The 12380-nt window shown below is 41.7% G+C and overlaps 1 protein-coding gene across 10 annotated transcripts in view; it reads right to left on the bottom strand.

The window, feature by feature from the left end:
- The window catches only part of TDP1 (tyrosyl-DNA phosphodiesterase 1), an 84894-nt gene that overhangs the window by 37876 nt on the left and 34638 nt on the right, over nt 1-12380 (bottom strand). The window contains exon 14 of one of the 10 annotated variants that reach the window (XM_038545544.1): nt 11916-12004. The exons of the other annotated variants lie outside the window; for them this stretch is intronic. Coding sequence (XP_038401472.1) covers nt 11953-12004 — 52 coding nt within the window. The 3' untranslated portion in view covers nt 11916-11952. The remainder of the gene's footprint in view (nt 1-11915; nt 12005-12380) is intronic. 10 annotated transcript variants of the gene reach the window in all.

Genomic DNA, 12380 nt, shown 5'->3' with positions numbered 1-12380 from the left:
GAATCCTGCAGATGTTACATAGGCAAGAAACATCTAACTCAAGAAAAGAGACGAGCATACAAAGGCCCAGGGGATTCAATTTATCAAGACTATTTTGTTCATTGTGGTTATAAATTAGAACTTTAGAATCAAGATCTCGAGAAAAAATCTTATGTTGAAAATTAAGCACAAAAGCACAATAGGGTAGTGGGTAAGAGCAGAATCTGAACTTGCATGCGTTTCTACCACAATTAGTGCCAACGGTGATTTTCAACAGTAAAATGCTACTGTAAATGTTACTGTAAAATGGTAACGTACTTGCCTCATAAAAGCGATGTGTGAATTATATCAGATAAGGTATGTAGAGCATCCCTGGCACAAAAATGATACTTCTTAGATGTCAGCTATTATCATCTCAATAACCCTGCTAAGTTTCTAGGAAGGTGACTCTGGTCTTCCTCTGTTGTGACTCACTAAAAAATGGAATTCTCCCGAAAGTAGGTCCATTCAGGCCTTCTAAACCTAGGAAATTTCAGTGGTAGATAGACCTAAAGTTTCTTCAATGGACTGCTTCACTAATTTCAAAATCCTAGCACAAGTCCCCAGGGCAGAAATATAGTGAGCTCCTGTTTTATTCTGTCAAGAAAGTCAAGAGGATTTTGGTCCCCTTGATATAGATATGTATTCAGATTTTTTTTTTTCTTTTTCTCTCCCTTTTTAAAGTAGGCTCCATGCCCAGGGTGGAGCCCAACATGAGGCCTGAACTCATGATCTTGAGACCAAGACCTGAGCTGAAATCAAGAGTGTGACACCCAACTGACTGAGCCACCCAGGCTCTCCTCCCCAGTTTTGCAAATGTCCATCAATCTTGTGAAATTAAGTACCCAAGGGACACAACAGGTCAGTTGTGTTTGGGGGCTGTGTTGTTTTACAGAAATGCCAACAAGAAAAATGAAAGTGATTATGACCCATGTTTTCCCACAGATAAGCAAGAGCAAAGTACTAAAAGGAGATCAAGTACTTGAGTATGGGCTTTTATAAGTCACAATTCTGACAACTCACCAAATGGATCGAGAAATCTATTTCCAATCTCATTTTGTTCTTCAATCACAGGTATATTACGTGCCCAAGCAAATGTTTTCATATGCACACTGAATTCAGAAGGCTAGCTTTCATACCAGCTCAGCTGTCAACCTAGTCTTTAAGAGGATCCATCTATCCAAAGGGCGCCTGGGTGGCTGAGTCAGTTGGGCATCCGATTCTTGATTTTGGCTCAGGTCATGATCTCAGGGTCGGGAGATCGAACCCCACATCGGGCTCCATGCTGGGTATTTAGGATGTTTAAGGTTCTCTCTCCTGTCCCTCTCCCTCTTTAAAAAAAAAAAAAAAAAAAAGATCCATCTAACCTTGGTCCCACAAATGGAAATGCATGGGCTTCAGAAGCCATTATATCGGTATCCAGAATCCAAAAGGACAAAAAATACTGTCAAGCAGGATCAAAAGTTGCCTTGCAAATTTCAGGTCAAAATTGGTATTTGGAACATCCTATCAAAGAATTTCAATGTGTGTTTAATAGTAATCACTATGATAACCACAAACTGCATACTATTTCATTGTCTATTGACATATACCATTATTTTGGTCTACCTCCGACGGCGTAAAGGCAATATGGAAAATTGAAAAGGACTGACTTTTAAGATTGAGTTTTGGGCAGTTACTACCTTGGGGTTATGTCATCTATAATATGGGTCTAACATCATTTGTTCACTTCCCTGATTAATAATGAGGAATGAATGAAATAATCTAGGTCAAAGTCCTTAGTAAATTGAAAACCAACACCAAGGTAAAGCTTAGGAAGTATTAAAACTTGTCTTGGAGCAAGACAGCTTGCAGACAGTGGACTGTTTTTATAGGTAATACAGTCCAACGTATAGCCAGTACTGGTTTAATTTACCTTAGAGAGCTTGAAAAACATTCTGGGTAATAGTCTTTCCCTAATCCCCGGTCCTTGTCTTTATCTGCTTGAGTCCTACAGCAGTGTAGCCTGCTGGGAGCTCTTCTCATCCTTTTAGAGCCTCACAGCAAACAGCAAGAAATACTAGTGCTGTGGAGCAAACATATAGTTTCTATCAGAACCTTCTGAGATAGCTGGAGCAGCAGCCTCCCTGAGGTTAATGACCAGCTCCACAAAGCTTTATGGTGTGTCTCTCCCCCCTAAAGAGCTACGCTTACAATCTTGTAGGCACCCTACTACTCCTGCCCTTTCAACCTGGTCCAAGTCTTTTAGATTCTTCTGTAATCGTGTCTCTATGTGAACACCCCTCAGTTTTTCCAGTCTACTGACATCTTTTGAGTTCCATATTTGGAATTTCCTATCCGTTGCTCATTAAGTTTTTCTGCCTCCGTGCTTTATTTCCTTTAATTCATCCCATAAGCTAATTCCAGAAAAAGTAGGACTTAGAGGAAACAAAAGACCTGGGTTCAAGTTCAGTTCAACTATTTACTAGATGGGCAGCCTTGACTCTTGGAGCAGGTATTTTAACAGCTGTTTTATGAAAGTAGACACAGGGACATTTAGATCTCAGAGCACATAACAACATTATCATGAGAACAGTAATGTCAATCATAAAGTCGTGAACAATAAGCGTTATCGGTACTACTATCACAACTCACTCTCTTATTCAAAAACATTTGGTGATCCTTATCTAAAAGTCTGAAATCCTATGCCTGTCATGCAAGTTTCACATGCCAGGCTCCACCCACTGTCAGGCTTCTCTCCCATCCTTCCCACACAAGGCTTCAGGGCAGCCCAGATGATCTCTCTACCTCTCCCAGCACATCCTGTCTCAGGACTCAATATGATTTCTTCTATCTTTAGATGGAAGTGCCCACCTTAAAAAAATGAATAAAAAATAAAAAATAAAGTGCCCACTTTGATTTATCAAAGAAGCACAACATTCTGAAGCTTCATCTAGATATTTAAAGAACTCTTTCCTCTGAAAGACACCCCACACTTTATTAGTACCACCCTAGATGCATTTAATTGCTTCGGTGTAAAAAATTCCCCCTGAACACTTGCATGCACACGCACACCACGTACCTACCCCACACTAGATACTGATCAAGCTCTCAATGGATCAGCAGATCTAGCTACTGATATCACACACCGAGAGATATCTGCAGGCCCACAGGCCCAGCACAGTTATGAGAAAGAGGTACTGAAATGCGTATTTGCAAATGGCAAAAAAGAGTGAATGATTTAACCCATTCCCTTAACCAGTAACCATCAGTTTGTTCTCTACAGTTAAAAATCTGTTTCTAGGTTTGTTTTCCCCCCACTTTGCTCATTTCTTAAATTCCGTGAGTAAAGTCATATGGTACTTGTCTTTCTCTGAGTTATTTCACTTAGCATAATATTCTCTAGCACCACCCACGTCATTGAGAAATACACTTGTGATGAGCCCCTGGTGTTACATGGATGTGTTGAATCACTATATTGTATACCTGAAACTAATTTTACATTTATGTTAACTGGCATTTTATTAAAAACTAAGATGTGAAGACACAGAGTTGAGACAACGTGCACACAGATCCAGCAGATGGCCATCTAGAAGAGAAACCAACCCAGCTGACACCTTGATCTCTAACTTCTAGCCTCCATAAATGTGAAAACATGTCTGCTGTTTATACACATACCCAGTGATCAGTGATAAGGGATAACAAACATCCAGACTGAGGCTGTGTGGGTGGCATTAACCACTGTGCAACATGGCTGAGTTTGGTATAAACAGACTGGATGAGAAGCCAGAGAATTAGGTACTCAAGACCTGTCAGTTGCCCAGATGCTGACTAGTACATGGGAACTGGATGTCCAGGATAAAGAAGTATTTTAAGAGAACACCAAAGCTTCTCAGTTAAGCATTTGACTCTTGGTTTTGGCTCAGGTCATGATCTCAGGGTTTATGAGACTGAGCCCCATGAGCCCCATGTCAGGCTCTGCACTGAGCACGGGGCCTGCCTAAGATTTTCTCCTTCTCATATGCAGGCTTATTCCCTGTTGGTCTGTCACTGTAGCTCTCCAAAAAAAAAAAAAAAAAAAAAGGCACTGAAAGTTTGGGTGTTGTATTGCAACAAAACCTGGCACAGAATGGATGCTCAGTGAATACCTGATCAATGAAGCAAGAGGCAGGACACAGAGGCTAAGAAAAAGCAGCACCAGGTCACTCACTGCCAGCCCACAGTTGTCAGAGCTTAGGCCACGAATGACTGCTATGGCAAAAACTAACACCTGTACAGTCTGGGAAAGCCATGGAAATGCAACAGGTAAGTAGACACAGCATTCTGAAGGGCAGGGAAAGAGGATCCAGGGAAGGCCTGGCACAACAGCACTATGATGTCTGAGCTGTGTGTTTTCCTCACGACCTTAGCCAGTAGTGCTGATCCCAAAGCAGGAGGACAGGAGGGCTACACCAACTAGAAAACAAATTCCTTGTGGGCAAGGATCATACCTGCCTTGTTCACCGTCCACAACCAAAGCCTCGAGCCATGCTCAGCACAAAGGTAAGAAATACTTCTGGTAGACTATCCAGGTTTCAATCCTAGCTCTACCACCTTACCAACTGGGCCACTTGGGACAGGTTATTTAGGCTTTAGTTTTCACATCTCTAAAACGGAAACCTTACTACTGTGTAGCTCCTAATTGAGAGGATCAAATAGGTTAGAATAAAAAAAAGTACTTGGTAAACATAATGTATAAACTCCTCGAATCACTGCTGTACACCTGAAGCTGATTTTTTAGTATATTTGACAGAATGTTAAACCACCAACAAAAACCACTTGGCCAGCATACAGTAAGCATCATAAAAGTATTTGGTATTACTTATGAGTTTTCTTTGGGGGACAGAACCTAGTGAAGGACTCCCAAATAGAAACTCCTTATCTCAAGCCACAGGTATATACTTCATCACTACCAGCGTACAAAGGGTCTGGAGGCCCTAGGTCAGGGGGTCTCAGGGCTTTTTCCCCCAACAAGGATGATGCTCCATTAGACATGCTCCCATGAGCATGAAAAGAGGCATGTGCTGTCCTTGGTCCTTGTAGCAGAATGCAAAAAAGTGAGGGTGGGGATAGGACCTCAAACCATCTTTAATGCATAAAGGAAATCACCCACAGACTTTGGTACTGACACCATTTTTTAAAATGATTTTTTAATTTATTCATTTGAGACAGAGAGAACATGTACAGGGGGAGAGGCAGAGACAGAAGGAGAAGCAGGCTCTCTGCTGAGCCAGGAGCCTGACGTGGGGCTTGATTCCAGGACTTGGAGATCATGACCTGAGCCGAAGGCAGACACTTAGCCATCTGAGCCACTCAGGCTCCCCTGATACCATTATTTTAAACAAAATAGGTGAGGCATACCAACTAAACCCAGTATCTTAGAGCCAGAGTGCCAGGCAACCAAGTCTAACCAGTGACATCTACCAATACTTTTTGTGTGACCCAATTTGATTTTCACTGGGGGAAAAAAAAAAATCAGATGATGAAGGAAAGAAGACTTTCAGATCCAAAGGAAAAAACATTAGAGAAGAAATATTTCATAGCAATGCTGAAAATCACTGCAGGGTACCATATCTTATGTTTCCTCAAAAAGCCATGGTGGTTTTAGAGTTAAGCATTTGTCTTGTTTTCCCCTAAAGTGGCAGTACCAACATTTTTGCTTATGCCCAACCATCCTGCAATGCCTGTCAGTTGCTAGGCAACTGTAACTGCCCACTCACAATGCACAGCTTTCCTAATTGTGCTCACTGGTTTGCCAATTACTCCTAGAAACTATCTTTTTAGCCAAGGCTGCTGCGTCAAGTTCGTCTTCTTGCCTGCTTGGTCCTGTGGTAAAATTCACTGTATTTGTCACCATGTCTCAGTAATTTCGAGAACAGGGTGCCCAACAAATACAGGAGGATTTCTTGGTAGGATCAAAAAGTGTAAATAGCTTGAAATAAAAGCAACCAGACAAAAGAGAAAATTGCCAGCCAACATAACATTTTAATAAGTTCAAGCATAAGTGCTAGTTTTGAGTTTCTTTGAATATACTTCTGGCTGAACGTACTTGTCTTGATTTCATAGAATAATTCTAACCAATTTGTCAATCACATATGAAACTTAAAAAAAAGCTCTAACTATGAACAAATCTTTAGGTCACAGTTCCTATATTGTATGAACAAAACAAAGGCTTTTTAAGCTGCTTTCTTGAATCCTAAGAGGGCTAATGAACAAGAGCTTAACACATGGTTGATAATAGAAAATCAAGCAGTTAATGTTTCATACATCATACAGTGTGATAGTAACTTCCACATGTATTTTCCACCATCATCCTCACAACATTCCATGCAAGAGATAAAATTCAGGTTAAAGGACATTCCCAAAATTTACAATATAGGGCTAGTAAGTGGCAATTCCATCTAAGAATATGATCCTCGGATTCCCATCTCAGTGTTATTTCCTCCATTGTATATTGACTGACAGGGTAATATCACCCACCATGAGGTACCTGGGTTTGATGGTTCATGGGATTAGAGAAACTATTTGGGCCCAAGCAACTAACAGTGGGGTTTGAGGTTGAGGAGCAGGATGGCGAGGGACTAAGAATGGGAAGACAAACTTTTTCCATCTACCATTTTCCTATTATGTGCATACATTACCCAACTGTACATTTGGCGAAAGGCTCCCATTCAAGTATGTATAGGTCACTAATGATCTGCTGTGTAGAGTCAGATGCTGAGGATCTAAAGATGAGGAAAACCTAGCACCTATTCTCAAGCAGTTCAGGCAAAGGAACTCAGAAAGAACCAAAAAGGAACATAAAAAAAAAAAAAGGCAAAAAGTGCTACTACAAAAAACACAATGGTGAGAACAATGAATTATGTCTGCTGAGCTAGAAAAACTTGAAATAGATTAAGGATAAGCATAGTCATTCCAGACAGCACAAGAAGAAACTTAGAATCTGAGAAGCAGTGAGCAAATGAACGGTAGATGGATTACAGAAGATAGCATTCAAAAATTTTGGGGCCACCATCGATCAGGCATTGTGCTAGGCAACATATTTGCTGGTCTGAAAATGTAAGACATTAAACAAAAATTACAAACAGGATGTTAATCCTTGATCCTCAGTAGATATTTGTGAAATGTCAGTTGGGTAAAACAAAGTTTCCATGACCAGGAAGCCAACGTCCCCTACTTACAGGAGGTAGAGAAATGATGTAATGAGATATGTATGTGCTGTAAGCAACAAGTACACTTCTAAGGTGATGAGGTTTTTTTTTCCCCCCCAGATTAGGAAATTAGATCTTTTGGGGTTCTATTTATCCTTCACAAGATTAACTTTTTTTTTTTTTAACAACTTCCACATAGGCAGGTCAATGCAATTTTCCAAAGCAATCACACTGCAGGGTTACTCTTACATTCCAATAAAGCAGCCTCCTTCGGCTACAAATAATTATAGAATTTCCTTTCTCAAACAGCCTTGGGATGCTGAGGTTGTCTTTTGGGTATGTTTAAGGGTAGTTTTGCCTAACTGTGAAAAATAAACTGCAATTTTGAGAACAGTAAGAAATTTCAAGTCAAAGTTGGGGACTAGGATGGAGGAATCTAACTAGGTAATAAACACCAATGAATCGTACGGAAGATGGCTCCCAGGATTCCTGGGCTTGCTCCCGGTGTACACATCTGGTATAAACCTGTCCCTGTGAACATAAGCAAATTTTGACTATGATGAGATTTCATTCCCATGATCAGGTTACCAATAAACCAAATTTATATCAAAACGTTTGGGATGACCATGGGTGAGCCAGACTATCAGGTGAAGCCTTAAAAAAGGAAGTGGGGGAGTCCTTCCTGAGGACAGAGATTCTCCCCTGCTATCTTCAAAGAAACAAACAGCTTTGGGGTACATGGGTGGCATAGTCAGTTGTGCATCTGACTCTTGGTTTTGGCTCTGGTTGTGAGATCAAGCCCTGTGGAGGACTCCAGGCTCAGAGCACAGATGGCTTGGGTTTCTCTCTCCCTCTGCCCCTTCCCCCCCTTCCCCCTGTGCACTCGTTCTCTAAAGTAAATACATAAATCTAAAAAACAAACAAACAAACCAAAGAAAACACAAACAACTTTGCTGTGACCTGGCAAAGGACAATGGCACAAGAACCAGAGGAAACACTTTGCAGCCAAGAACGGCCCCCACACCATCACCGAGTAAACAGGACCTTAGTTCTCCCAACCACCTGTGAGCTTGGCACAGGACCCCAGGCCTTAGAGGAGGCCATGCATAGCCTGATTCACACCTTGATCCTGTGCAGAGGACCGTGTCCAGACTCCTGAGCCACAGGAAATGCAGGATAACAAACCTGCAGTGCTATTTAAGCTTAGTTTGTTGGTAACTTATTACACATCAACAGAAAATAGGAAATACATGGCCAAAACCTGAAGAGTGCCTGTTAAGAAACCTGGGTGGTCTGTTGAGCGTCTGACTCTTGGTTTGGGCTCAGGGTGGTGGGATCCAGCCCCGCATTGTCGGGCTCCACGCTCAGCAGAGTCTGCTTCCCCTCCCCTTCCCCTTTGCTTCTCCCCCAGCTCATTCACTCTCGAAAATAAGTGAATCTTTAAAATTAAAAAAAAACAAAACAAAACAAAACAACAAAACCCAATGCTCATATGTGCCTTCAATTCACCTCGAAGGACGTTCTCAAGAGTGACAAAAAGACTTGAGCAACAGCAGTTTTTTTGGTAAAAGTACTTAGTTTCAAAAGGTGACCACCTTGGGATGCCTCGGTGGCTCAGTGGTTGAGTGTCTGCCTTTGGCTCAGGTCATGATCCCACAGTTCTGGGATGGAGTCCCACATCTGGATCCCCACAGGGAGCCTGCTTCTCCCTCTGCCTGTGTCTCTCATGAATAAATAAGAATCTTAAAAAACAAAACAAAAAACAAACAAAAAAACCCAAAAGGTGACCATCTTGATGGGCAATACTTTTTTGATGTATGAATCAAGAAAATTCTCATTATCATATCAGTCAAAATTCATATTGCTTATTGTCAGTCTTGCTTATTACTGTTACTTTTTCTGGTGAACTTGCTTTAATTTTGTTTTACTTAAGGAGTTATTCATCCCAAATATGAACATTAACGAGGACTGGTAATAACACAAAGTAGAAAAGTGACAAAGATTTAAATTTATATAGTTTTTTATTTATTTGTCTTTTGCTAAAATCCAAATCTTAAAATCATCTGTCTGCCACTCTTCATGGATTGTTAGATTTGCTGGATATTACTTCAGTTGAACAAGAACCCACAGTTGTATAATGACATCTCACCTCTCAAGAAGGGAAATGTATTAAATGAAAGGATAGCATTCATGCATCGGTTATCCATAAAGTTCTGAATTTATTCTCAAAGATGACAATATTATCCAACAGGACAGAATCTAGGGGAAATTTAAAAATATACGTTTTTTTCTTGTCTTGTTTTTTGCTTTCATGGTGATGTGGCACCTGGAATATGAGGGCCAGGTTACAAAATATCCTATAATACGTGGGACACATGACACATGACAAGACTATTTTGACTAAAATGCCAACAGTGCCCCGTTGAGAAAGCCATTATTTGAGTACAAGCAAAATCCAACTACAATTAAAACAAGGTCTTATTCCAGAAAGCCTCATGCAACAACACTGTAACAACATATATTCTAAAGAGCACTTAATTTTTCTAGTCAATTCAAATTGTAAAATATATTGATGCAGGACTGCTTTCCATAGACCTAGGACTAAAAGCTTTAGGAAATGGAAGAGACATGATGGCAATGGCAACTCTGCCTCAAAAGCACATAAAAGGCAGTCTGCCCTCCTACTCCACTCACTCCAAAGACATCACTTTTTCTCAAACACAACAAGCATCCCAGTATGTATATTCCCACCTCTGCTTTTCTGCACAGAATGCTTTCCCCCTAGATACCCATCACATGGCTCCCTCCCTTCTTAAATGTCTGTCCCTAAGGCCTTCCCTGAGCATCCCATTTAATGGGTCGCCTTCCTCCTCGGACCCGAGCACTACTCACCCTACAGTAAGGTGCCTGAGGGTGTGCCTGGGTTCTTGGGCCAGTGTTTAACCTCCCTGTGCTTCAGTTCCCCTACCTATAGAGAACTAACAGCTACACGTAGAAAACTGAGCATTACATGGGCAGGAAGAGGGGAGAAGGGGGTGGGGGGAAAGAAGGTGGAAACGGGGGAAGGGGGAGAGTGGTGAAGGGTCAAAGGGGGCCAAGGTGGGGGATGAAGCATGGCTAGAACAGTGCCTGGATCTGCCAGTAAGCATTAAACACTGGCTCTGAACCTAAAAATAAACCAAATTCAGAATTAAGCTTTCACTTAGCTCATTTAATGGCAAAAAACCTTAGCTCATTTGGTGGTAGAAGTGGACTTAGACACGGGGCTACCTGTAATGCCATCTATTAACAGCTCTAGTGCTGTATGTACCATGTATCTTTCTAAATTCCAAGTACTGAACTACATCTAGTCCAAAGGATTCTGAGTAAAGGACTATGCACCTGAATTACTCTATTTTGTCCTTCTCCATAGCACTTAAAACAGGATACCCATAAGTTTACCTTTTGGGTAACTCCCACCATAACAAAGTCAAGGATTATTTTATTTATTTTTTTAAGGATTATTTTATATAATTGTACTCCTAGCAGCTGGAAAAGTGTCTGGTATGTAGTACATTCTCAACATACACTCAGTGAAAGGTTAAGTTCTGTGATGCCAAAAGCGTTTCTTAGGTAGAAGGAAGATTATTTCTGGAGGATGGTGACCAGTTGCTCTTTAACTCAGGAAGAAAAGTCTGGGTCTAATTTCTTTGTTTGGCAACGGAACATCGGTAAGTGTGAAAAGCCCACTTGATATGTATTTCTTGTATGTTTCTCAACTCTGAGACATCAACCTTTTGCTACCTTCTCCCCTGAAAATGCCTTAAAGGTTCAGGGTGCCAATGGTGAGTTCTTTTTTTTTTTTTTTTTTTAATTTTTATTTATTTATGATAGTCACAGAGAGAGAGAGAGAGGCAGAGACACAGGCAGAGGGAGAAGCAGGCTCCATGCACCGGGAGCCCGACGTGGGATTCGATCCCGGGTCTCCAGGATCGTGCCCCGGGCCAAAGGCAGGCGCCAAACCACTGCGCCACCCAGGGATCCCCCAATGGTGAGTTCTAAAGAAAATTCTAGAACATACCATCTGTACACCAAACTTCTGAGTACAACAATTTCAGGTGGCCTGCCCACCATAGGTCAATTCGCAAAGTAACCATTCTCCCACTAAAACCAGTTCCATTTCCTGATTTCTGTACGGATGACAATGACCACTTCTATCTCCCTACCACCACACCCCAAATGTAGAAATCACATGGGAAGCATCTCCCACATTCAGTTACACACAAAGTCGAGGCAGCACTTTCACTGTCACAGCCTCCATCCTGGACATCACTAGGTTCCTTGTTAAATCCTTACTGAGCGCCCCTATATACCAGGTGCCAGGTGTGGGGGATGTCAGCCAAGACATGGACTTGACTCCAAGTCTGGAGGGGAAGCCAATGATTGATTACACAGGCAGCCACAGCAAAAGGGAAAGACGACTGACCAAGCAGGAAGCCCAAGCTAAGGAAGTCAAGAGTCTGTCATGTGCATTTGGGACCAGAAAGATGGCTTAGGCCTTGCTAGGTGGAAATCTACGTATGTAGAACACTCAACATTGTTATACCCGCAATTAAATGGTGTGTACGAGTTGTTTAATAAAGCCGCTTTTACTCTAATGTAAATGCCTAGAGAGCAGGAACCGTACTTTTGCTTAGCCTTCCATCCCTGTGCCTAGAGTTGACAGCTTTGTCCACTGTGGGCAGATACCTGCTGGGTAGTCGATGGAGTCCTCAGTTCTGCAGTCCTAGTCCTTACCTGTGGAAGGGGACACAACCACCCACGGACTCCTGTGATGACTGAATGAAACAACGCAGATAAGGTGTGAGAACTTTCTGGCACGTGACAGCTGCTCAATAAAGGTCAAGTCTCCCTTGCCCCTTTGTTCCCATAGGGCAGAAACGACTTTCCAAAAACTTCCCACCCAGGGCCTGACATTTTGCTAGGGCTTCTCTCAGGTGACCAGAGGTGTCAAGACAGCCATGTGACAGGTTCACGTGCCTGATGACAGACTCTCAGGTTTCTAGTTTTATGAAGTCACAGGCAGAGCTGCTACTGTGAGGTATTATTACCCTATACTCGTATAATTGTTTTGTATACTAACAATGAAATACTACGAGTATCATTACTTATATTCAAAATTAAGCTCAAATTGGGAAGATAAGGGTCACTTGT

This window comes from Canis lupus, chromosome 8 (assembly GCF_011100685.1).
Source record: "Canis lupus familiaris isolate Mischka breed German Shepherd chromosome 8, alternate assembly UU_Cfam_GSD_1.0, whole genome shotgun sequence".
In the NCBI taxonomy this organism is placed as follows: Eukaryota; Metazoa; Chordata; class Mammalia; order Carnivora; family Canidae; genus Canis; species Canis lupus.
This window is presented reverse-complemented; position numbering and strand designations above follow the sequence as displayed.